The sequence below is a fragment of the Saimiri boliviensis genome, chromosome 12 (genome assembly GCF_048565385.1).
Source record: "Saimiri boliviensis isolate mSaiBol1 chromosome 12, mSaiBol1.pri, whole genome shotgun sequence".
Classification (NCBI taxonomy): domain Eukaryota; kingdom Metazoa; phylum Chordata; class Mammalia; order Primates; family Cebidae; genus Saimiri; species Saimiri boliviensis.
The window spans coordinates 22,423,094-22,446,703 of NC_133460.1; the positions used below are offsets into that span (position 1 = coordinate 22,423,094).

Below are 23,610 nucleotides of genomic sequence, written 5' to 3' on the forward strand. Positions count from 1 at the left end.
ATTTTAAGAAACTCCCCAACTTCACCCCTGCCAACAAAGTTGTTGCTTGAGGACAGTCCTATCAGTTTTAAGTAAAAGAGATTGTTTCTTGATGTTGAATTTCAGGTAAGGAATCTAGCTCCTGCATATCAGGGCGGTGGTGCTTGGGCTGAGACAGGTCTAGAGAGCACAGTCTGAAAAGGGGCTCCAGGAAGTAGCTGTGAAAGGCCCCTGGGATGTTTTCTGCTCCCTTGTCTGCAAATCCCCTGGAGGGAGATTCTGTTAGTCACTATGGGGTGTGTGTGTTTGTGTGTATACGCACGCGTGTTTGCCCTCATCACTTGTTTATGTCTTTGTTTTTGTTTTTCTGCATAAAGTCTGCAGACTTGCCAAAAGTACCTTGATGTTTTCTGAAAGCAGAGCCGATGTGCACACTCTAGGGCCTGAGGCCTCAATTTTGTGTTACTTGTTCGGACCTGGTGTGTACCTACAAACCATGTGATGGGATCAGGGCCAAAGGACGCTAGTTTCTGTGCTCTGTTTCTGTGTAAAAAAGACATTTCATTTAACAGGATAACAGGCCAAGTCTGGTGAAGAAAAGGTCTACTCTGCCATCGGATGGGACAGCAGCCTGCAGTTTAGAACACTGTTGTGTGTCTGGAAATTTCTAGGGTCTTCACTTGCTGGTAGAGGGCCAGAAGATAGGGCACATTTGTCTGCAGATCAGAGGAGGGGTTCTGTGCACCCCGACATGATCTTGGCCATGTGTGGACCCTTGAATTTGCAGGGTTGGATGTTAACTCCCTTACTGGAAGATAAATTTCACAAGACTAATAACCTTGTTTATGTTGGTCCAATCAATATCCCAGCACTTACACACAGTATATGGCGTCTTTGCTAAGGGCTCAGGTATTAAATGGGTATTGAATGAATGGATGTATTAGTTTACTCTGGAGTCAAAAATAAACAAGGTCTCAGCTCATTTCACAGACTCAAACTCCTGATTAATTCAAATGACCCTACTCTAATTTGTTTCTCTTTGCTCTCTCAGACTTGCCAAAGTCATGGGAGGATAGGATTTTTTCTTAACTTACTTCAATATTGCCTTCAATAAAAATGTTTTAAAATCTATTTTCATAGCAGTGCTTCCCAATATTTTCCTGTTTAGAAAGTTCAAAATTCTTCCATTTTTAAAGTCATGGATATCTGTTTTTGAGTGTGTCTGTCGTTAAATGCAGGCACTATTTTGTAACTTTAAATAGACACCATCTCAAGTCTACAAGAATCATCCACAATGATATCTAATGACACTTCTAGGTGTTCAGACACTATTAGCGCAGATTGTAGCCACTAGGTCCTGAGGATTGTATTTGATGTTGGTTACTAAAACTGAGCTTTCTTGGATTCTTTTTCCTTCCACTGTGGGTTCTCACATTTCAACATATTACCTATTCTTGTCCTCAAACTTCACTGAAATATTTTCAGTGGAATTAAATTAAATAGGAATCATTTCTCCCCATGTTTTTGAAATGACCCTTTGCTTATGATAATGATTCTTCTGGTCATTTTTGTAATTACTTATGTTAGAGTTTGTAAATATTCATATATTTTATGATTGCATATAATTTTCTTCTCAATTATTTTTTCCCTTTCCCCTAAAATTGTTGCTATTTCTCTTAACTCTTTGTGGGAAAAATTAAGCCCATTTTTCACTTTCTAGATATACTTATTTATAATTGGATTCTGTGATTTTTGCTTAAATTGCTTTTCAAGTTACCCACGTTTCGGGAATCTATTAGTGTATCAAGCTTTTTTTGGTTGTTAGGTGTATCAAGAAGTGTAGCCTTCTATATATAATATTCTTTTTCTCTCATGGTTTTTTTTTTTAAACTCTGTTAAAATAAAGGTCATCAAAAGATCTCTTCCTAAACCTTTCCTCTACCAGAAATACCTTTGGAGTCACATGGCCCTTTCTCCCTTCTTGCTTTTGCCGAATGCCAAAGCTAATCTCTTCCTGATCCAGATTGCACGCATCTGTGCCTTTTGGGGGCCCTTGTGCATTTGTTCTTCCTTCTCTTCTAACCTCAATAATGTGTTTTCTCTGTTGACTCTTCCTGTTTAACATATAATTATTCTCACACATTTGTTGAATCTTGGAATAAAAGGCTTTCTTTACCACGTATCTCCCTTTAACTACTACATCTCTATTCTCAGCCGAATACTTGGGAAGAGAAGCCCTAAGTTTGTGTCACTGTTTTCTCACCTCCAGTTCACTACTTTACCCACTGCCTGACGTCCAGATCACTCACTCCCTTGCGCAAGCCCAATCACTAAGTTGCCATAGCTGGCTTGTAGCTTTCCTGTCTTCCTAGCAAAATTTGACTCTGTGCATTGGGATAATATTAAGTAGCTATTGACCAGGCAGTGTGCTAGGTGCTGCTGTTTCAGAAAGGAAATCAGGCATCATCTCCTGTCTAATGACTCACAGGAGCAGCCGATCCTGATTCATATGCAGGTCTCTTGACTCCGGGTGCTCACTTTTGCAAGCTTTACTTAATGCCGTGTAAATCACCCTATTCTCCAGATCTTCTTTCTTTCAAGTTCTCCTTGCTATATAGAACTTCTCAAGGCAATTGCTTCCACGCCCACAGCTTCAGTTGCTTTCTCTATTCTCTAAGGACAATCGAATTTTAAATTTAAAATGTTAGCTTTATTTTATGTAAGATTCCTCATTCGCTATAACCATAGATTCAGAGTTACTCCATAAAAGTAATATAAAAAATAGTGATATTCTTAGCATGTAAATTTTAGGAAATTTCCCCAGTTACTCTTAATGGTTTGATTTACTGTGTGTGTTATTTTTGGAAACATATGTTGGGATGTCACAAATGGTCTTAGCCTACAGAGATTTAAATTCAACTTTGACCAGAGAGTTTTATTTTAATGTGACATTGAGAGTAAAAAATGATCTTTTCCTCCTTACCTATTTCTCTTCCTACATTCTCTGCCAGGAGAAAGGTACAACTCTATACCCAGTCTTCCCCAGCAGAGCCTGAGCAGCCCCATTTTTCCCACTACTTTACCACTTTCACATCTCATGACCAAGCACTTCCCATTCTGTCTCCCAAATAATCACAAAGTTTTTTCCTCCACTTTTGTCACTGCCACTGCCTTTAGCATTACTCTTCCTTTAGGTAGTCTCTTGATTGGTCTTGTTCCTTCCTTCAGTCCTTCCTTCTTAGACAGACCACTGCACACATATCTGACAGAGACTCCTCACCTCTTTATGGCTCAATGACTCAAATTTTCAGAATAAAATTTAAACCACCCCAGCATTTGGGGTCAAATAGAGGTGGGTTTCAGTCTCAGGTTCATAGACTGTCCAGTAATGTGGTCTCAGAAAACTGAACTTCTTAAGCCTTTGTTTATGTATCTGCCTACACTCACTGAGATTTGGGACTGTTTCACACATACGGTGTCTCACATATAGAAGGGACTTCATCAGTGTTGGATCAACAGGAGGCATTTTAAAATCCACATTTTAAAAAAAATTGTTTTTAAAAACAGTATGCTGATCTATAGTGTCACTTCCCTTCCAAGCTTGACTTCTACCTGTACTTTCTGATATGGTTTGGCCATGTCCCCACCCAAATCTCATCTCGAATTGTAATCCCCATAATTCCTGTGTGGTGAGGGAGGGACTCAGTGGGAGGTAATTGGATCATGGGGGCTGTTTCCCCCGTGCTGTTCTTGTGATAGCGAGTGAGTTCTCATGAGATTTGATGGTTTTATACATGTTTGACAGTTGCTCCTTCACATGCACACACTCTGTGGCCTGCCGCCATGTCAGAAGTAACTGCTTCCCCTTCTACTATGTCAGTTTCCCTTTGGCCTCCACAGCCATGTGGAATGTGAGTCAATTAAACTTATTTCCTTTCTAAATGACCCAACCTCAGGTATTTCTTTACAGTAGTGTGAAAATGGAACAGTACACTTTCTGATAATCATACTTGAGGAATTATGGAATTCATACTACCTGGGATCAAATCATGGCCCCAGCCTGAGCAGTCATGTGGCCATTGGGGAGATGACTTACCTTCTTAATCTTAATGTCTTCTCCAAAACCTGTGAGGTTGTTTCTGAGGGTTAAATGAGCATAGCCCACTTGGAACACTGTCAGGCACATACTGCTTGCCAGATGTTGAGTGTTTATTTTTATTGAGTTAGAACTGTAGTCACCCACTTTGCAGCTCTTGATTTTGAATAACAAAATTGTGCTTAGTACTTTGTTAGTAAACGAGAGAAAATCTGAAAGTTGCTGCCACGGAAGGAAGAAACAGAGGGGAGAATAGGCAGTTGGTAAGTTCCAGCATTTCAGAGCTTGGAGGGACAAATTCGGTTTCTATTTTATGGAGAAGGAGGTGGAGGCAGGATGGGTCCTAAGGTGTCATTCAAGACATATAGTCATAACTCTTTAGTGAGAGTAGAGCTAGGGCCCAGGGATTGCTGTGTTCAAGCTGCAGACAAAAACTACCACTCATTGGAAAACAGGAGAGGAATATTTCATTAAAAAAGCAGTGAACAGTTCAGGTGTATCTACATTCAGTCAGCAAATAAAGTTCAACTTTGTTGCTAATGGGACCCACTGTGCTGACTGAGACTATGTACAGAACTCATAGTGGAAGATGGCTTTCAGTAACAAACCACTCTGTGCTTTTCTTGGGACTAAAAAGCTCAGGAAGCTGTCGATGAATGAAAACTTTAGTCCCACTGGCACTGCAGGAGGGGCCAGGAGAGCAACCACATCATAAGCCACAGGGTGGGGCACCCAGGCAGCGGGGGAGGGGCGGGCAGCCAGGGTGGGGCATTGTGAGGTGTGGGGCAGGGCATTGTGAGTCACATGCCTGAGCTTCCACCTGGGCCACTGGGCTTCAGTCTGTAGGTGACTACAGGAGGAGGAGAAGCTCATTCTGTACTCTCTATAGGCAGTTGTTGTGTCTCTCAGCACTTTTTGGATTCACAACCTATTAAATTAGCCTGTTATTCTTCACCCTCCCAGACAAGTCAACTCAGGGGAGGCGGCAGGGTGCGGGCCTCGGCCCGAGCCCTGGCCGGCCGGGGCCGAGCTGTGGGGTAGCCAGGCGAGCAGCAGCAAGACCATCTCTGCAAGTGCAGCGTAGCCTCGCCTTGGGCAGCGGGATCGCGTGGCCAACGCTGTGAGCAGAGGCACAGGCGGCGGCAGACAGGAGTAGGGGCGCCCCATGGGGAACATACTGATGTGTTGTTGTGTGAGCCCCAGGGTCAGCCCTGAGTTGGACCAACACCAGGGGTCAGAGTGTCCTGCTGAGTCCGAAATCTGTGAGGCCGCAGCTGAGGACACGGTAGCAGCAGCGCCCATGGCTGCTGCCGTAGAGCCTGCCGAGCTGACTTTTGAAGCTGGTGATGGCCTTCATGTGCGCCAGATCTGTGACCAGGAGATGCCTGAAGGTAAGGAAGTGACAGTGGCTTCTGCCCTGGCCACACCTCTGGCTGCTGCTGTCTCCGAGGTCTCCTAGGGGGTATCGCCCACCTCAGGCTCCTTTTTGCCCGTAGCCAGCTTTCCCAGGGCTGGTCAGAAGCAAAGGCTGGCTCTGCCCCGCCTTCCCACCCCCCTCTTAGTCTCTTAGTCTCTCTCCACAGAGTCCAGGCAGTTTCTTGTCTCCTCCCCTCCCAATCGCCCAGTTCTTGCTCCCTCATCTCATTCTCTCAGGCTGGCCTGGGACCATTTATTTATGGCTCTTCTTGTCTGTAGCTCTGTTTATTATTCTGTGGGACTTTGTTGAGGCTTCTTTGGAATATTCTGTTCCTTTTTTCAATAAAAACTCAAATATCCCGACTTTCCAGTAGCCATCGCATTCTTTTTGTGTGCCTATCCAGATGGTACCTAAGTGAAGGAACCAGGTACGTGCCTAATTGTGTCCTCTGTTAAAGTAGCTAAATCTCAGGACAATTCATACTGAACTATTTGGGGATTTCTACTTTGAAATCAGAATGAAGTTTGCCAGGGAGAGATGACAGGATATTCTTAATGGGTTGCTTTAAGTCACCTTGATAGGTGCTTATGTCCTTCTAACTGTAATTTGAACACAAAAGGAAAGAAAATGGAGGGTTCTTACAATAATTGTGAAAGGTGTGAAATGTCACGGCTGGGGCTGCAGAAAAATCCAGTGTTTTTTTCCCCAAAAGGAGTTTACCCATGAGGCTCTGATTACTTTAAAATTCTTACTTTAACACAAAATGTGTCTCTAGATTTATTCTGGTGACTTACGAGACTTTATTTACTTCCTTGCTGTAAAAGAAAGGTAGAGATGGTTCACGGTCAGAAAACTTTCAAAAGACATGAAATGTCAATGTAGACTTTTAACATGTAATATAAAGATCGCATGTTAAACTGCCAGACCTTGCCTGTGTAAGGGTGTTTGTTGCCACTGGTGCCCCTTTGTTCTTCCCCCACCTGACAATAGCATCTTGTTCAAAGATAAGAAAGTAAAGTGTAAGAAGCTGGAAGCCATCATTCTCAGCAAACTAACACAGGAACAAAAAGCAGACATCGCATGTTCTCACTCATAAGTGGGAGTTGAACAATGAGAACATGTGGACACAGGGAGGGGAACATCACACAGTGGGGCCTGTTGTGGGATGGGGGTCAGGGGACGGATAACATTAGGACAAATACCTAAGGCATGTGGGGTTTGAAACCTCAATGATACGTTTATATGTACAGCAAACCACCATGGCACAGGTATACGAATGTAACAAACCTGCATGTTCTGCACATGTATCTCAGAACTTAAAAAAAAACAACTTTAGTTCAGCTCTTAGTTTTTTTCAGAGGTAGAATAATGAAGACTCATGATAAGTGTGACTTTGTAACTTGGGAGTATTATACTCACTTTTGAAGATGTTTAAGAATTTAGAATAAATATGTGAATTGAGTATACCTTTATACACAAAATGTGTAAGTAGTTGTGTATACTTATAATCTGGTTGCTGGTGTAAGGAAAGTCTGTGAGTGGTTTTACACACCAGTTCATAGATAGATACTGTTGGATGAGAGCGCAAAAAAGTCTCTTTACTGTCATTCTTTAGGATCACAACAGAGTTTGTATATGTCTCATTTGGCTCCTTCCAATACAAAGAAGTCTTGTGCATGTTCTCTGTATGTGTTGCTAGTGAAGAAATGAAGACAGAGATCTCATGTGACTGTTGGAAGACAGCCACCAACAGAACTAAGGTCCTGTGTCTTCAGAATGACATGGAAGTGACTAATATGCTGAATTCACTTCTTTTTAAATTTTTCAAACTCCGGAATATGTTTTATATTTTGCCTATAAAATAAGCCCGTGTTTTAAAATGTATTGCCATCTTGATTTATTTTACACAAAGTTGATTTTACACAGCTCAAAGGGAACATTTACCTCTTTTTTTTTTTTTTTAATAAAGGAGGGTCTCACTATGTTACTCATGTTGGCCTCAAATTCCTGACTTGGGTTTGAGGAATTTTCCCATCTCAGTCTCCTGAGTAGCTGGGACTACAGGCATGCGCCACCTTGCCTGGCACCATCTTAGGTCTATATATTCATTTCAATAGATAAAGGTAAGAGTAGGGGTAGTGAAATGGCCTCCTCTTCAAATAAATGAGTTGATAAATTGTTATAAGTGATCACATATTTTTTCTTTTCTCTCTGTATAGATTTGAAGTCCAACCCTTCTGACCATTTGGAAGCAAAGAAATCTCAAACAGACGGTATTGATACGGCTTTGGAGTCCAACCCTTCTGACCATCCAGAAGCAAAGAAATCTCAAACAAATGGTGAGCCAACATCGTTTTTTCCACCAAGAAAAAGAGTGAAAACTCTTGTTTGATCAGATGAATTATAGAAAGTATTTAGGAAAACTCATATTGGTTTAAACGTTCTAAATTTTCACATATTCACTTGTGTTATTTTAACATGATATACTTTCCTTTACTTTACCATATTAGTGAAAACATGTTAACTTTTTGTTTATACATTTTGCCATCTTTTAATTAATACAATTTGTCATGTGATGGAGGAGTCTCAGATTTATCTTTATGTATAATTCTTTGTCCCTTTTCCCAATGGGCAAGCATAAAAGAGGTAGTGAAATGGCCTCCTGGCCGAATAAATGAGTTGATAAATTGTCATAAGTGATCACATCTTTTTTCTTTTCTCTCTGTATAGATTTGGCTTTGGAGTCAAACCCCTCTGACCATCCAGAAGCAAAGACATCTCAAACAGACAGTGGGTCACCATTGTTTTTTCTGCCAAGAAAGAGAGTGAAAACTCTTGTTTGATCAGATGTATTATAGAAAGTATTTAGAAAAGCTCATACTGGTTCACATAGTGGGAGCTCTCTTTCCCCTCCTGAATTTCCCCTTTGGGGTCCCACTCCACCCACTCTCTCTCGTGGAAGCTTTCTCTCTTCTCCTGTTTTTCTCTCTCTAAATGAATCACTTTTCTTCAAACAAAAAAAAGAAAAGAAAAACTCATATTGGTTTAATACCAGAATGAAAATTTGCTTATTACCACGGGGATGGCACCAAGCCATTCATAAGGAATCTACTGCCATTACCCAGACACCTCCCACTAGGCCCTGTCTCCAACTTTAAAGGTCCCATTTTAACATGAGATTTAGAGAGGGAGACATATCCAAACCATTTCAGAGTTGTATTTCCCAGTTCCTTCCAGAGCCATGGGCTTCTCACACCTAGAGAGCATGGAAGCAGAAGAAAGAAAAGCTATTCCACGTCTCTCACTCTTCAGTGATAGGAATGTTTGCCTACAAGGCCCTTCCAGCATTAAAGGCAGAGGCCGTGTAGGAAACAAAGCATGGTCTCAGTCCCTCTTGGAGCTTTTATTATTCTGGCCTTTTTTTGGTTTGTTTTTCTTTTCTTTCTTTCTTTATTTATTTATTTATTTTTGCTGCAGACACTACGTCCAATTAGGTTTTAGGTTTGTTACTTATTTTAAGATTTAAATTTGGCTGGGCGCAGTGGCTCACACCTGTAATACCAGCACTTTGGGAGGCGGAGGTGGGTGGATCATGATGTCAGGAGTTTGAGACCAGTCTGACCAACATGGTGAAACTCTGTCTCTACTGAAAATACAAAAACTAGCCCGGCATGGTGGGGTGCACCTGTATCCCAGGTGGTTTGACTCAGGAGTCTGAGGCAGGAGAATCATTTGAACCCTGGAGGCAGAGGTTGCAGTGAGCCGAGGTCACACTATTGCACTCCAGCCTGGGTGACAGAATGAGACTCCTTCTCAAAAAAGACACAATAAACAAAAGATTAAATTTAAGATAGGTTACTTTTCAGTTGTGTAAAGACCCTGTTTCTGTTTGCTTTGTTTGTAGTGACATGTAGTAGATGACCACTAAGTGTGGTTGGAGATGCTTACAGGGATTCTGGTGCATCTAGAGATGGGTGCCTGGCCAGGAAGTAGTTCTTAGAGCTGTTAGCTCTTAGATTCTGGTAATTAAGCTATGTATAAATGCAGAATAGGAGAATACTAACAGATCATGGCTCATAGATGCAACAGTTAAACTTTTCAATTAGCTAAATTTTTCATCTGGCCTAATTTTTTTGCCCTTTTCTTTTGTACATCAGTATTATTTCCTTCGTATGTAAAATAACTAAAAGTAAACTAGGTCAAAAAGTAAATCTAAGTTTTCAGATTTTACTTTATGAGATTTATTATGCCAGATAGTTTAAATTATAAATTTTGAAATTAATTTTTTTACATGGAATTTTTTTTTCATTGTACATAGGAGTAGTCAGTAAGACATTAACAACTACTTTTTATATTATTTGTGTCAGAAGTGACCATTTTTTTCTTTCATTTTTAGTACAAGAAACAAGAGAAAGTGACTCTGCAAACCATGTAAGTAAACAGTCAAAAAGTTGAGCAATTGATAGTTTGATGTAAAAGTGTGTCTCTCTTGATTCCTTTAAATGATAATGGGGACGCAGTGATGATAGCATGGATCTTGTTTTGTGGATTTTCTGAATCTCTACTACTTTCCTATCAAATTTATCCAGAAAAATCTTCAGCTCAGTGTGCCCACCTTTTAAGGATTGCTGACATTTAAGTTAAATTTCAATAGCCTGGTTGTGGTATAAAGATCTGCTTTAAATAGTTCATCTTATTTTTAATGAAATAGCAAAAATAGAAGAGCTAAGTTAATTGTCAGCACGGTCTGTTGACTGTCTGCCACAGCAGGTGAAAGCATGCCTTCCCCGCTACACCATGACCTTATTTTTCTCCCTCTGCTTCTTTCAACTGTAGCACACTTTTGAATTAAATCAGTAATATTGACATGATTATAACTATGCAAATATTATTCACTGCTAAGTCATATGGTGTTTTCGCTGTGTCTCTGCATTACATATTCCTTCATCCTTTCTCTGAGACAGTTCTGAAATCTGAGCACTTCTGCACTTCTTCTGAATGATCTCTTTTTCCTAGCCTATGCTGGTTTATCCAGCCAAACGCAGTAAGTAGCCTCTGGGTGGTCTGTCACGGTACTGAAACATAATTTTAATAATTATTAAATTCTATTTTACATCTAATTTACATTTCACATCCATTATTTTTTAGCATGAAGCTAATTTTCTGACTATATTAATTTGCCTGTTTTCTAACAGCTGTTCCCCCTCCCTCCAGCCCAGTGTTGTAGCATTTATCACATGCCTTTCAAAGATATTTTCCATCTGCTAAATCATATCTGTTCCTCTTTTTTTTGTTGTTGGCAGTTGGTGGGCAACATTCTTTGGCCTTTTTTCTTACTAGTTCAGTATAGAGTGGCTTTCCCTAGATACGCTGGCTGTCTGCTTTTCTGTGCTATCTCTTTAAAGTCTTTTGGGATCTCACATAACTGCCGCCTTGTGTGGGATCGCCTGAGTCCTAGATTCTGTGTTTCCTTCTGTCCTGTTATCCTCTCTAGTTGTACTTAAGCACATTTTCCTGGGCAGAGAGGTTTAGAGATCTGACCAGTCTTAAAATCCTTCCTCCTTGATAGAGAGTAAACTTCTAGGTTGAATCCAAATTGTAAGGTTCTGAAGATATTCTGCAATTGTGCTCTCATCACAGTGTTGTTGTTGAATCTATTGCCCTTGCATGACATGTTGCTTATAACCGGGTTTTATGTATCTCTGCAAACTTTTTAGGAGCTTTTCTCTCTCTGAGGTTTTGAAATTTCAACATAAGAGCTTGGTGGGGATCTTTTCATTTTATTGAGGCTACTAAGTCTGCAGACTCTTTCTGAGAATGTTTTTTATTTTCCCTGTTACTTTTTTCTGATAGTCTTGTTACTCAGACGCTAGACTGCTTAGACCAGTAGACCTGCACTGGTTTCCAATTTTTCCCCTTCTATTTTTTTTAGTTTGTCTTTTTTTTTTTTTTTTTTTAGACAGAGTTTTGCTCTTGTTACCCAGGCTGGAGTACAATGGCGCGATCTGGGCTCACCACAATGTCTGCCTGCTGGGTTCAGGCAATTCTCCTGCCTCAGCCTCCTGAGTGGCTGGGATTACAGTCACGCGCCACCATGCCCAGCTGATTTTTTGTATTTTTAGTAGAGACGGGGTTTCACCATGTTGACCAGGATGGTCTCAATCTCTTGACCTCGTGATCCACCCACCTCGGCCTCCCAAAGTGCTAGGATTACAGGCATGAGCCATCGCACCCAGCCTCAGTTTGTCTTTTTATTCTACTTCTGGGATATTCTTTGAGTTTATCCTCTACTATAGCTATTGAATTTTATATATTTTTGGAGAGTTTTAAATTTTTTTGTTAAAGGTTTGCTCCTGATTTTGACTGGTCCCTGAATTCCCTTTTTTGTGTTATTTCGATCTCTCTTGTTGGAGGCTTTTTGCCAATGTGTGGTGGTCCCTGGCTTGCTTGCTTTATTTGGAAGCAGGACTTGTATTAACTGATGGCACTCAGTGTGAGGTTTTGGAAGCCGTACTAGCTTTTCATTTGGGGGACCGCAGTGTATTATCTGGGGATCTTTATTCGAGGCAGTTTAGTTTCTTCAGAAGGATCTCCCAAGTTTCTACCTGGCTACTTGCTTTCCAAAAGCAGAGCTGGGAAAGAATATTGGAGTTCTATTTTTGTTATACAGTTTTCTTTGTATCTCAGGTTTAAGCCACGGTAGCTGTGAACCAGAAATTCTCAGGTTTGGTATATCCAGGGAACATACATCTAAGTTTCTTATCAGATGGGAGGACAGGTGGACTTGGGTCTCTAACCGCAGATTTTCAGCTGACCTTGTAGGCTTTTGTTTTACATTTTGCACTACTCAAAGTGCTATTTGCCTCCTAAGTTCATACGCTGCTTTTAGTTCTGCAGGACAAACTGCTGCTCACTTCTGTTCCAGTCACTTTCTTTTTCCTTTCCTTTTTTTTTTTTTTTTTTTTTTTTGAGACAGAGTCTCAGTTTGTCACCTGGGCTGGACTGCAGTGGTGAGATTTCAGTGCACTGCAACCTCCACCTCCCAGGTTCAAGCAGTTCTCTGCCTCAGCTCCCTGAGTAGCTGGGATTGCAGGTACCTGCCACCACACCCGGCTGATTTTTGTATTTTTAGTAGAGATAGTGTTTCACCATCTTTGCCAGGCTGGTCTTGAACTCCTGACCTCGTGACCCACCCACCTCGGTCTGCCAAAGTGGTAGGATTATAGGTGTGAGCCGCCTTGTCTGGTCTCCAGTCACTTTCTGTAGGCACCAGAGTTGTGCTTCTGTGTTATTTATGACTCCTTTATCTACTTTTTAAGTCTCAGCATTTATTAAAAATTATCTCTGTCAACCTTCTCTCGTGGTCCTGTGTGTAACCTTTATTTTCTGACTAATGAGATTTCCAGAGAGAGGAAATAAATTTGTGATCCATCTATTGTATTTAATCCAAATTTAGGACCTATATTTAAGTGTAAATCAAAGTTTAATTTCAATATCGTTAATGATATTAACCCAGACAGTTTTTTAGTGATGTGTCTATAATAAGCATATTACAGTTGTTTTCTAAGGCCTTGTTTAATACTTTCATTCAAACTTTATACACTGCCATATCCTATTACATCACAACGTAGATGGAGCTGTTTTCGTGAATGCTCACGGTGTTAGAAATACTTAAGTTAATTAAGATTTATTTCTAGCCTGGTCAACATAGCAACACCTCATCTCTACAAAAAGGTGAAATAACAAGTTAGCCAGGCATGGTGGCATATGCCTTTAGTTTACCTACTCAGGCGGCTGAGGTAGAGGATTGCTTGAGCTCAGGAGTTTGAGGCTGCAGTTAACCATAATTGCCCCACTGCCCTCTAGCATGGACAGCAAAGTGAGACCCTGTCTCAGAAAAAAGAAAAAAATTATTATTTAAAAACACACCTAAAATTTGTCCTGCCAAAAAGGAGGGAGAAAACATAAACTTCAGTTTTTATTTTATTTAATTTATGTTTGCTGAGAAGAATGCTGTAGTTTATTTATTTATTTATTTATTTATTATTTTCATAGGTTTTGAGGGGACCAGGTGGTATCTGGTTTCATGAGTAAGTTCTTTAGTGATGATTTGTGAGATTTTGGTGCTCCCATAACCTGAGCAGTGTCCACTAAACCTGATTTATAGTCTTTTATCTTTCACTGTTTTTTCAGACTTTCCCCAAAGTCGCCAAGTCCACTGTATCATTCTTACGCCTTTGCATCCCCATAGCTTAGCTCCCATGTGTGAATGAGAACATAGAACGTTTAGTTTTCCATGTCCGAGTTACTTCACTTAGAATAATAGTCTCCAACTCCATCCAGGTTGCTGGGAATGCCATTAATTTACTCCTTATTATAGTTGAATGGTATTCCATTTTACACACACACACACACACACACACACACACACACACACGTATGTATATCACAGTTTCTTTATCCACTCATTGACTGATGGGCATTTGGGCTGGTTCCATATTTTTGTAATTGTAATTTGTAAATTGTAATTTGTTTGAGTTCCTTGTAGATTCTGTATAATAGCTCTTTGTCAGATATTATGAAGCGTGTAAACTTTCTCCCACTCTGTGGGTTGTCTGTTTACTCTGCTGATTGTTTCTTTTTCTGTACAGAAAATCTTCAATTAACTCTTACCTGTTTGTTTTTGTTGCATTTCCTTTTGGGTTCTTGCTCATGAAGTCTTTGCCTAAGCCTGTGTCTAGAAGGGTTTTCCAATGTTGTCTTCTAGAATTTTTGTAGTTTCAGGCATAGATTTATGTGCTTGATCCATCTTGAATTGATTTTTGTGTAAGGCAGTAGTTGAGGATCCAGTTTCATTCTCCTGCATGTAGCTTGCCAATTATCCCAGCATCATTTGGTGAATAGGGTTTACTTTCTTTACTTTATGTGTTAGTTGGCTTTGTTGAAGATCATTTGGCTATAGATATTTGGGTTTATTTCCAGGTTCTTTGTTCTGTTTCATTGGTCTGTATGCCTGTTTTTATACCAGTTCTATGCTGTTTTGGTTACTATGGCTTTATAGTATAGTGTGAAATTAGGGAGTGTGATTGATGCCTCCAGATTTGTTGTTTTGCTTAATTTTGTTCTGGCTATGTGGAATCTTGTTTGGTACCATATGAGTTTGAGGATTTTTTTATTTGTTATTTTTTTGGTTCTGTGAAGAAGGATAATGGTGTTTTGATGGGAATTTTATTGAATTTGTAGATTGCTTTTGGCAATATGGTCATTTTTACAATATTCATACTACCTATTTATGAGCAGGAGATGTCTTCCATTCCTTTGTGTCCATCATTTCATTCATCAATGTTTTGTCATTCCCAACAGCATATCAAAAAGATAATCCACCATGATGAAATGGGTTTCATACCAGTGATCCAGGGATGGTTTAACATACACAAGTCAATAAATGTGATACACTATATAAACAGAATTCGAAACAAAAATCACATGATCATCTCAATAGACACAGAAAAAGCGTTTGACAAAATCCAGCATCCTTTTATGATTAAAACCCTTAGCAAAATTGGCATACAAGGGTCATACCTCAGTGTAATAAAAACCTCTTTGACAAACCCATGGCCGACATAATACTGAACAGGGAAAAGTTGAAAGCATTCCCCGTGAGAACTGGAACAACACAAGTATGCCCCAGTCTCACCACTTCTATTCAGCATAGTACTGGAAGATGTAGCCATAACAATCACACAAGAGAAAGAAAGAAATGGTATCCAGATCAGTAAACAGGAAGCCAAACTGTTACTGTTTCCTGATGATATGATCATATACTTAGAAAACCCCAAAGATGCCACCGAAAAGCTCCTAGAAACTAATATGTGAATTTAGCAAAGTTTTAAGAGACAGTGTACACAAATCAGTACTCTTTGTTATACCCTAAGAATGACCACACTGAGAATCAAACCAAGAACTCAGCCCCTTTTATAATAGTTGCAAAAATAGGCTGGGCGCGGTGGCTCATGCCTGTAATCCCAGCACTTTGGGAGGCCGAGGTGGGTGGATCACAAGGTCAAGAGATCAAGACCATCCTGGTCAACAAGGTGAAACCCTGTCTCTACTAAAAATACAAAAATTAGCTGGGCATGGTGGTGTGCGCCTGTAGTCCCAGCTACTCGGGAGGCTGAGGCAGGAGAATTGCTTGAATCCAGGAGCTGGAGGTTGTGGTGAGCTGAGATGGCGCCATTGCACTCCAGCCTGGGTAACAAGAGCAAAACTCTGTCTCAAAATAAATAAATAAATAAATAAATAAAAATAGTTGCAAAAATAAAATAATATACTTAGGAATAGACCTAACTGAGGAGGTGAAAAACCTCTACAAGAAAAACAACTTTAGTATTTTTAATGGGTTTAAATGAAAGGTAGCAGGTACAGTGGAAGAAGTCGGTGGGCATCAGCATCCGGTGGGTACTGGACCTTTGATGGTAAACCTTTGGTTTTGACTTACTAAATTACTAGGTATAATTATTTTCTAGTTTTTGTTATTAAACTACTATGCAACCTTATCTATTTCTTGTTACAGATAGTAAAATTTCACACTCTTGATTTATGCTGACTGAAGTTAGATGATTTGTTTCTTTTGTGACTGCCTTAAATAATACCTATAAACAGTAAACTGTTAGTGGTGTTTTTGGTGTAATTAAATGTAGTAAGACTTATTTTTCAAATTATAACTGAATTAATTTATTAAACACTTGTCAAAGTTTTTGATTTACTCAAAATTCTATGCTCAGCAGCTGGAGGTAAAAAGAGGAAGAGCCCTCCCTTGCTCTTATGGAGAGGCATACTTTCTCATGAGGGGAATAACTCTGCAAGAACTAGTATCCTGTAACCAGTGGTGAATTCGACTTATTAGTGTTCAAAAAAAAATTTTTTAATAACATTTTTTGATGTGGCTGCTGGCTGAAAGATCCAAGAGGGTAGATGGAATCAAGCTTGCTGAAATAAGGAGAGAAAAAAAGCAGTATTCTAGGCAGACAGCGGGGCTATAGCAGGAAAATGCCTAGGTGCAGGTCAGATGATTTATAGAATGAAATTAATCAACTTTTGAAATGAATGGCAAATATTCTCTGAGAATTTCATTTGAGTCATGTCTTGACAGTCTTATTTAAACATGAAGTGAAAGTTACATTTTATAAGTTGTCCTCTGTTTTCAGGGTGTGAGAGAATATTTAAGTTATAATCTTTTTATTCTCCACATAAGGAAACAAGACTAGAGAAACCTGTGGCTTCCTCACTTGTTGGTGGCCTAGCAACACTGGCACACAACCTCTGAATCTGAGACACCTGTTTTGTCACAATATCGCCTGAAATAATACACTTAGGATTAGTAACTTAGTAAATACATTAGTCTTGTATTCATTGCAATAAACTTCTCCTGTAGTAGTATTATTTAATACATTTTATCATAGTAAATAAATAATAGAAATTCTCAGCAGCTTTGTATCATGGTAGAAAACAAAGAAGTTCTATTTTAAACTTTTGTCATTATTTATAAAGGGAATTCTTAAAATCCGTGTTACGTTTGATGACAGGTACCATATTTAGAGCAGCATTTTATAACCCATATTTCAGTATCATCTCTAGAAGTTAAGAGCCTCCCATGGTTTTTCTGTAGAGTGTACATGACACCACACTCAGGCAGTTCATGGAGTGTAAGAAATATCTTAGTGCTTTGTCATTTCACGTTTTAACCAAGAAAAAAATATATATACTTTGATAAGTTTACCTCTCCTTCCCTTCCTCTTCAGGTATTTACTGAGCATTTGACTCAAAAACATAGTTCATGCTCAACTATATTCATTGATGACAGCACAGCCAGCCGCCCTCATTTTACAATGACACTAAAATCGTGAGTACAACTGTACTGCCAAGGGACAGACTAAAATTATTTCAGCCATTTTGTCCTCTCCAATCAGTTTAAGAAATTGGAGTCAACTATCTATTGATACCAGATTCTAAATATTAAGTATCAATTTCTCTTTGCATCTTATACCTCACGATGGAAGGAAAAATGTGTTAGCAAATAAGCCATTTTAGAAAAAGTAAAGCTGTTTATTTGATGCCTTTATGCCTTAAGACAATGTTGAACGCAGTGAGAAGGATAAGTTCCTTTTACTGAATGTTTTTTGTGAAAAATTAATTTTTCAGTGTGTTGCAGGCCTAAGTCAATCTGCAGTGCTTTGGATATTAATCTTAGAAGAAGGAACAGCTTTTTCTCCTCTGGCACCACAGTGCATCTGCATTTGAATTTCTCCCATTGTGCATGAGCACTGCATGGGCCACAAAGATGCACTTTGAGAGCACGCTGAGATGAAGTTTATTTTAAAAGGAACAGCCACCACCACCACCATAGGGACCGTGCAGTGTACATTATTATTATCTCCTTGGGTTATGAGTGTTGATTTTTAGAGCACAGTTTGGAAAGTGCTTATGTAGAATATTAATATCTTTATGTTTAATTTTACTTTTTATTCTAGAAACATAAATAGCTAGCTTATAAACAATTTTGTTTTGAATGCACTAGGCTTTTTAGCTAATTCAATTACCAGTAACTTTTACTTTAATTAAAAATGGTAAGTTTACACTCATGATAATGTCATTTTTCTCCCTTATAACAATAGTTGAGATGAAATTGTGTTTCAGCAAAAACTGGAATCAGATTCTCTCTCAGGTGCTGAGCTTCAAGACCTATTGAGTAATCACTAAATGTCTGTAGTCAGCCAAGTCTCTTCAATCATTTTTCTTTTTCCTTTTAGAGACTGAGTTTCCCTCTTGTCCTGTTGCCCAGATTAGAGTGCAATAGTACCGTCTTGGCTCACCACAACCTCCACCTCCCAGGTTCAAGCAATTCTTCTGCCTCAGCCTCCCAAGCAGCTAAGATTACAGGCATGCACGGCCATGCCCAGCTGATTTTGAATTTTTTTTTTTTTTTAGTAGAGATGGGGTTTCTTCATGTTAGGCTGGTCTCGAACTCTTGACCTCATGTGATCCACCTGCCTCTGCCCCTAAAAGTGCTGGTGTTGCAGGCGTGAGCCACTGCACATGGCTATCTCTTAAATCTTTGAGCACAAAAACAAACAAACAAACTACTTTGGCTAGAGTCCCTGGCTGCTTTTGAATTCAAAATATTTTGATGCGTTAGCATACAATTCCAAAGTAGCTTTGAAGATTAATCTTACTTAAACAAATTTCATGCTTTTTTCTCATTTTAATTTGCCATCAGCAAGACTGAGAAAAGATTATTTGGTGTATTCACTATTGGTGAAATAGAGGTTTACTGAGAAAATTAATAGGGGAAATTGATTTCAAGAAAAGATTTTGAAAACTGTTCATCAAAAGTTAGTAGAGCACTGTTATCAATGGGATAGGTGGAACTCATGGGGATCACTTTTGCAAAGTTTTTCTTCAAATACATGTCTGCAAATACATGTATCCTCCAATCTCCACTTCCCCTCTATCTCCAGGCACTGAGAAGCCTTTTAGGAAAACAGCATCTTTATGTGAAGAAAAGCATCCCAGAAGATTCTGATTTTAACCCCAACTCCATCATTTCAAATTTTGCTGCACATTGAAATCACCTGGGAAACTCCTAACAACAACCCTGATACCCCAAGTTATATCCAATGCTAATTAAATCAAAATGTCTCATGTTGAAAATGAGGCAGTTATTAAAGCTTTTCAGGTGATTTTAATGTGCAGCAAAATTTGAGAGCCACTACCTAATTTGGTTTAGAACAAGAAACTGCTCCTATTCGGTGGGACCTTGGGCAAGTCAGTTTTAAGATTTGTTTTCCTCACCTGTAAAATGAATGTTGGATTAAATGTCATGTAAAGACATTGGTCCTTTCCAGCATATAACTTCAAATTCTGTGATTTTCATATTATTTCAGAGGTGAAAACTGCTTGAAGCCCTATAGACATAGCCATCTTAAATGCTAATATTACAGGCTTTTTAAAAAGTGCTAATATTGTATAGACCTATTACTAAAATAAGATTTGCCTTCCCTCAGTTATTCTGAGCCTCATTCTAGACACTGAGGGCAAATGGAAGCACATAACTTATCTAAGAAAACCTCTTGTTTTCTGATACACAGCATCAGTAGATAAATTAAGAATACAGTTACATATATCTGAAGAGTTGTATCTGTTCATAAATATTTCAGTTAAAGTAATTGAAGATACCTGCCATTCATATTACACTGTGTTATGTTACACCGCCTTGTTAGCACTGCTTATTTTAGGATTGCTCTACCTATCATTGATGTCATGTGAGCTTATGTTTACTAATATATTTTCTAATAATTATGCAAAAGGAATTTCAAATAATTTTATTTGTTATAACACACTTTCATTAGGTTATGCATTTTTTGGGAAATAATTTTTTTTTTTTTTGAGACGGAGTTTCACTCTTGTTACCCAGGCTGGAGTGCAATGGCGCGATCTCGGCTCACCGCAACCTCCGCCCCCTGGGTTCAGGCAATTCTCCTGCCTCAGCCTCCTGAGTAGCTGGGATTATAGGCACGTGCCACCATGCCCAGCTAATTTTTTGTATTTTTAGTAGAGACGGGGTTTCACCATGTTGACCAGGTTGGTCTCGATCTCTCGACCTTGTGATCCACCCGCCTCGGCCTCCCAAAGTGCTGGGATTACAGGCTTGAGCCACCGCGCCCGGCTGGGAAATAATTTAAATAATGGGTATGTAGAAGATAGTAAACTGAACTAAAATGCAGGGCCTAACATCTTAAAAAAAGAAACTACTACTGTGTGGCTGAAATGTAAACACATGTTCACATAGACATGAAATGCATGAGGCTGGGCGTGGTGGCTCAAGCCTGTAATCCCACCATTTTGGGAGGCTGAGACAGGCAGATTACTTGAGGCCAAGAGTTTGAGACCAACCTAACCATCATGGCAAAACCCTGTCCCTACTAAAAATACAAAAATTAGCCAGGTGTAGTGGCACAAACCTGTAGTCTCAACTACTTGGGAGGCTGAGGCATGAGAATTGCTTGAACCTGGTAGGTGGAGGTTGTGGTGAGCCAAGATCACTCTGGGCAACAGAGCAAAACTCTCGGTCAAACGATAAACAAACACATAAAATAAATTGCATGTGACCAAAGGTTTTGTGGATAGAAGAACATGTAACAGGGAAATACGTTATTATTTATATATTATAATCAACAGAAACATGTCTTCTAACAGCGTATTGCCTTGCATTTTTGTTCTCATATTTTTGCTAAAAGCCAAGAAATGAAAACATGCCCTTATGGTACTGTTCTGACCTAGAAGATTTTAATTTCTGGGCTGCTAGGAGAGTTTTCTCTGCACCCTTTTTTAAAAATGTCTTCAGGCCTAACAAATGATAACATCTATTGTTAATGAATGTTTTTCCTTCCACAGTGTGGCCATGGCAATATATTATCTTATCCGGCACAGGTGAGCTTTTTAAAAACCTATCTTGTTATTCTGGCTAATTACGCTATCAAGCTCTCTAGGTCACAGCTCTAGATATCATGAGCTGTATTGAACCTTATTAAATATCCAAGCAAATTATTTGTGTTTTTTTGGTCCTTAAGACTCTTTTAATTCTTAAATGATTGGGAATCTCAAAGAGTATGTGTTTATATTGATTATATTGATATATACTATTGTAGAAGTATAAAATTGAGATTTTTTTCAAAATCTATTTTTAATTTATATTCCACATCCCTACTACTGTTGATATCTTGAGCTAGATAACGCTTTGTCACAAAGACCATCCTGTGCATTGCAGAAAGTTTAGCAGCACTGATGACCTCTACCAACTAGATGTCAGTGGCAACCCATGATCCAGGTTGTGATAGCAGAAAATATTCCTTGAGAACAATATTGTTAATATAGTTTTTTAATGAAAAAATGCCTTTTCTACAACAAAACATTGAGTAAAAAGCATGTGGTGTATTTATATTATGGAAAATCTCTAATGTTGTGCTTAATAGAAGACAGCTGGATTCTCTAGCTCTTTCTTTGCAATTTGCTTTAAAGAAGCAATAAGAGGGCCAGGTGTGGTAGCAGTCACCGCTAATCCCAGCACTTTGGGTGAGGCCAAGGCAGGCAGATCACTTGAGGCCAGGACACTGAGACCAGCCTGACCGCCATGGTGAAACCCATCTCTACTAAAAATACAAAAATAGGTGTGTGTGGTGGTACATGTGTGTAGTTTAAAAAAAAAAAAAAAGAAGCAATAACATGACCTAATCTCATGCAAATATGTAGTTGGTAAAAGGTGCATTTTTAAAGCCTTGAGACAGTTGCGCTACAATAATGAGTGAAAACTTCACAAGTGCTACTTTCTTAAATTAGTTACAGTGACATTTTACATATTAATAAATTTATTCCATCAGTACTCACTAATCTGTCTTGTAAATCTATCTTTTCCCCCTTATTTGCATTTGTAATATTACACATTAGTTATTTGGAATATATTGGTTTATGTTTTATTTTGTCAAAAATCACTTTTAGTTTAACCACCAATCTTACTTTAAAATGTCTTTAAGTATTGAAAAGCTGTCAAACCTACAGGAGAAGAAACAAGTTTTTTCAAAGTCCTCAGGAAAGCTTAAATTTTACCATTGGGAACAAATGCTTATTTTCCTGAAGTGACAACCTCACCTCATTTACTTTTGAGAATGATAGTTGTATTTTTTTTTTTAGACCGAGTTTCTATCACTTGGCTGTAGTACACTGGCATGATCTCAGCTCAAGCAATCCTCTCACCTCAGGCTTCTGTGTAGCTGGGACCACAGATATGTGGCACCATGCCAAGCTAATTTTTCTGTGTTTTTGGTAGAGACAGAGTTTCCCCATGTTGCCCAGGCTGGTCTCAAACTTGTGAAGGGGCCCAAGTGATCTGCCTGCTTTGGCCTCCCGAAGTGCTGGGATTTTACAAGCATGACCCATTGCACTGGCCCGGTCTTACTTTTAAATGAAAATGATGTTCTGTGAAAAAAGTGATTGTTCAGCTCACAATTAAATCATGAATTTTTAAAAAGTACAGCCATATCACAGTTAGCAGAAGCACTTCTTATTAACTTTCCACTGATTCAGAATATTAAAGACACATGTCAAGATTTAGTAACACCATTAATTTTTACTGCCTCAACAAAAACATTCTTAAGTACTTCATGCTATCTTTTTTAACTGTAAGGGACAATAAACAACAGAATTACTACAGTGTGATTTTTACCACTCTCTTGATTAGGCTGAGAAACCAGCAGTTTTATCGACTTTTGCTTTTATACAGTTATGGCAAGTGTCTATGAAAAAGCAGTCAATGTCTTTGTATTCCTTAATTTGTTAAAATTTTTTTATTAGCTTTCTCAGATTGAATTACTGTAATTATCAGAACAGTGTTCAGCAGGCACAGTGGCTCCAGCCTGTAATCCTAGCACTTTGGGAAGCCAGGCAGGTGGATCACCTGAGGTCAGGAGTTCAAGACCAGCCTTGCCAGCATGGTGAAACCCCATTTCTACTAAAAACAAAAATTAGCTGGGCATGGTGGTAGGTGCCTGTAATGCCTGTAATCCCAGATGCTTGGGAGACTGAGGCAGGAGGATCGTCTGAACCTAGGAGGTGGAGGTTGCAGTGAGCCCAGATTACACCATTGCACTCCAGCCTAGGCAGCAAGAGTGAAACTCCTTCTCGGAAAAAAAGAAAAAAAAAAAAAAAAAAGAACATTGTTGACCTCTTAGGTCTTCGGGAAAAGGGTCTTGGGGATCCCCAGAGATCCACAGAGCATATTTGGAGAACGACTGGTTTATCACACCGGCACAATGCATTAGTTTCACAAAGTTTAAAGTTTATCAAAGACTGGCCTCTTTTAAAATAAAAAAGCAGATGAGTTTTCCATTCAAACAACAGAAAATAAATACATCATGAGAGTATATACTACGGAGGACTAAAAAGAAAGGAAGCTAGGAAATCTGAATCACATTTACATTTATTAAAGTTCTAAAGACTTTATTGCCCACCGCTACTGCTTTGTAAAACATTCTTGTGTTTCAATGTGTGGTTAAGAAGAGTGAAA

At 39.1% G+C, this 23,610-nt stretch overlaps 1 protein-coding gene across 1 annotated transcript in view; it reads left to right on the forward strand.

The window, feature by feature from the left end:
* Positions 1-5,240: 5,240 nt before the first annotated feature.
* LOC101036864 (cyclin-Y-like protein 2) overlaps positions 5,241-23,610 on the forward strand; it is a 33,991-nt gene continuing 15,621 nt past the window's right edge. Inside the window, exons 1-5 of the mRNA XM_039477742.2 lie at positions 5,241-5,466; positions 8,223-8,282; positions 9,889-9,923; positions 17,294-17,394; positions 20,946-20,981. Of these exons, the coding sequence (XP_039333676.2) occupies positions 5,241-5,466; positions 8,223-8,282; positions 9,889-9,923; positions 17,294-17,394; positions 20,946-20,981 (458 nt within the window). The remainder of the gene's footprint in view (positions 5,467-8,222; positions 8,283-9,888; positions 9,924-17,293; positions 17,395-20,945; positions 20,982-23,610) is intronic.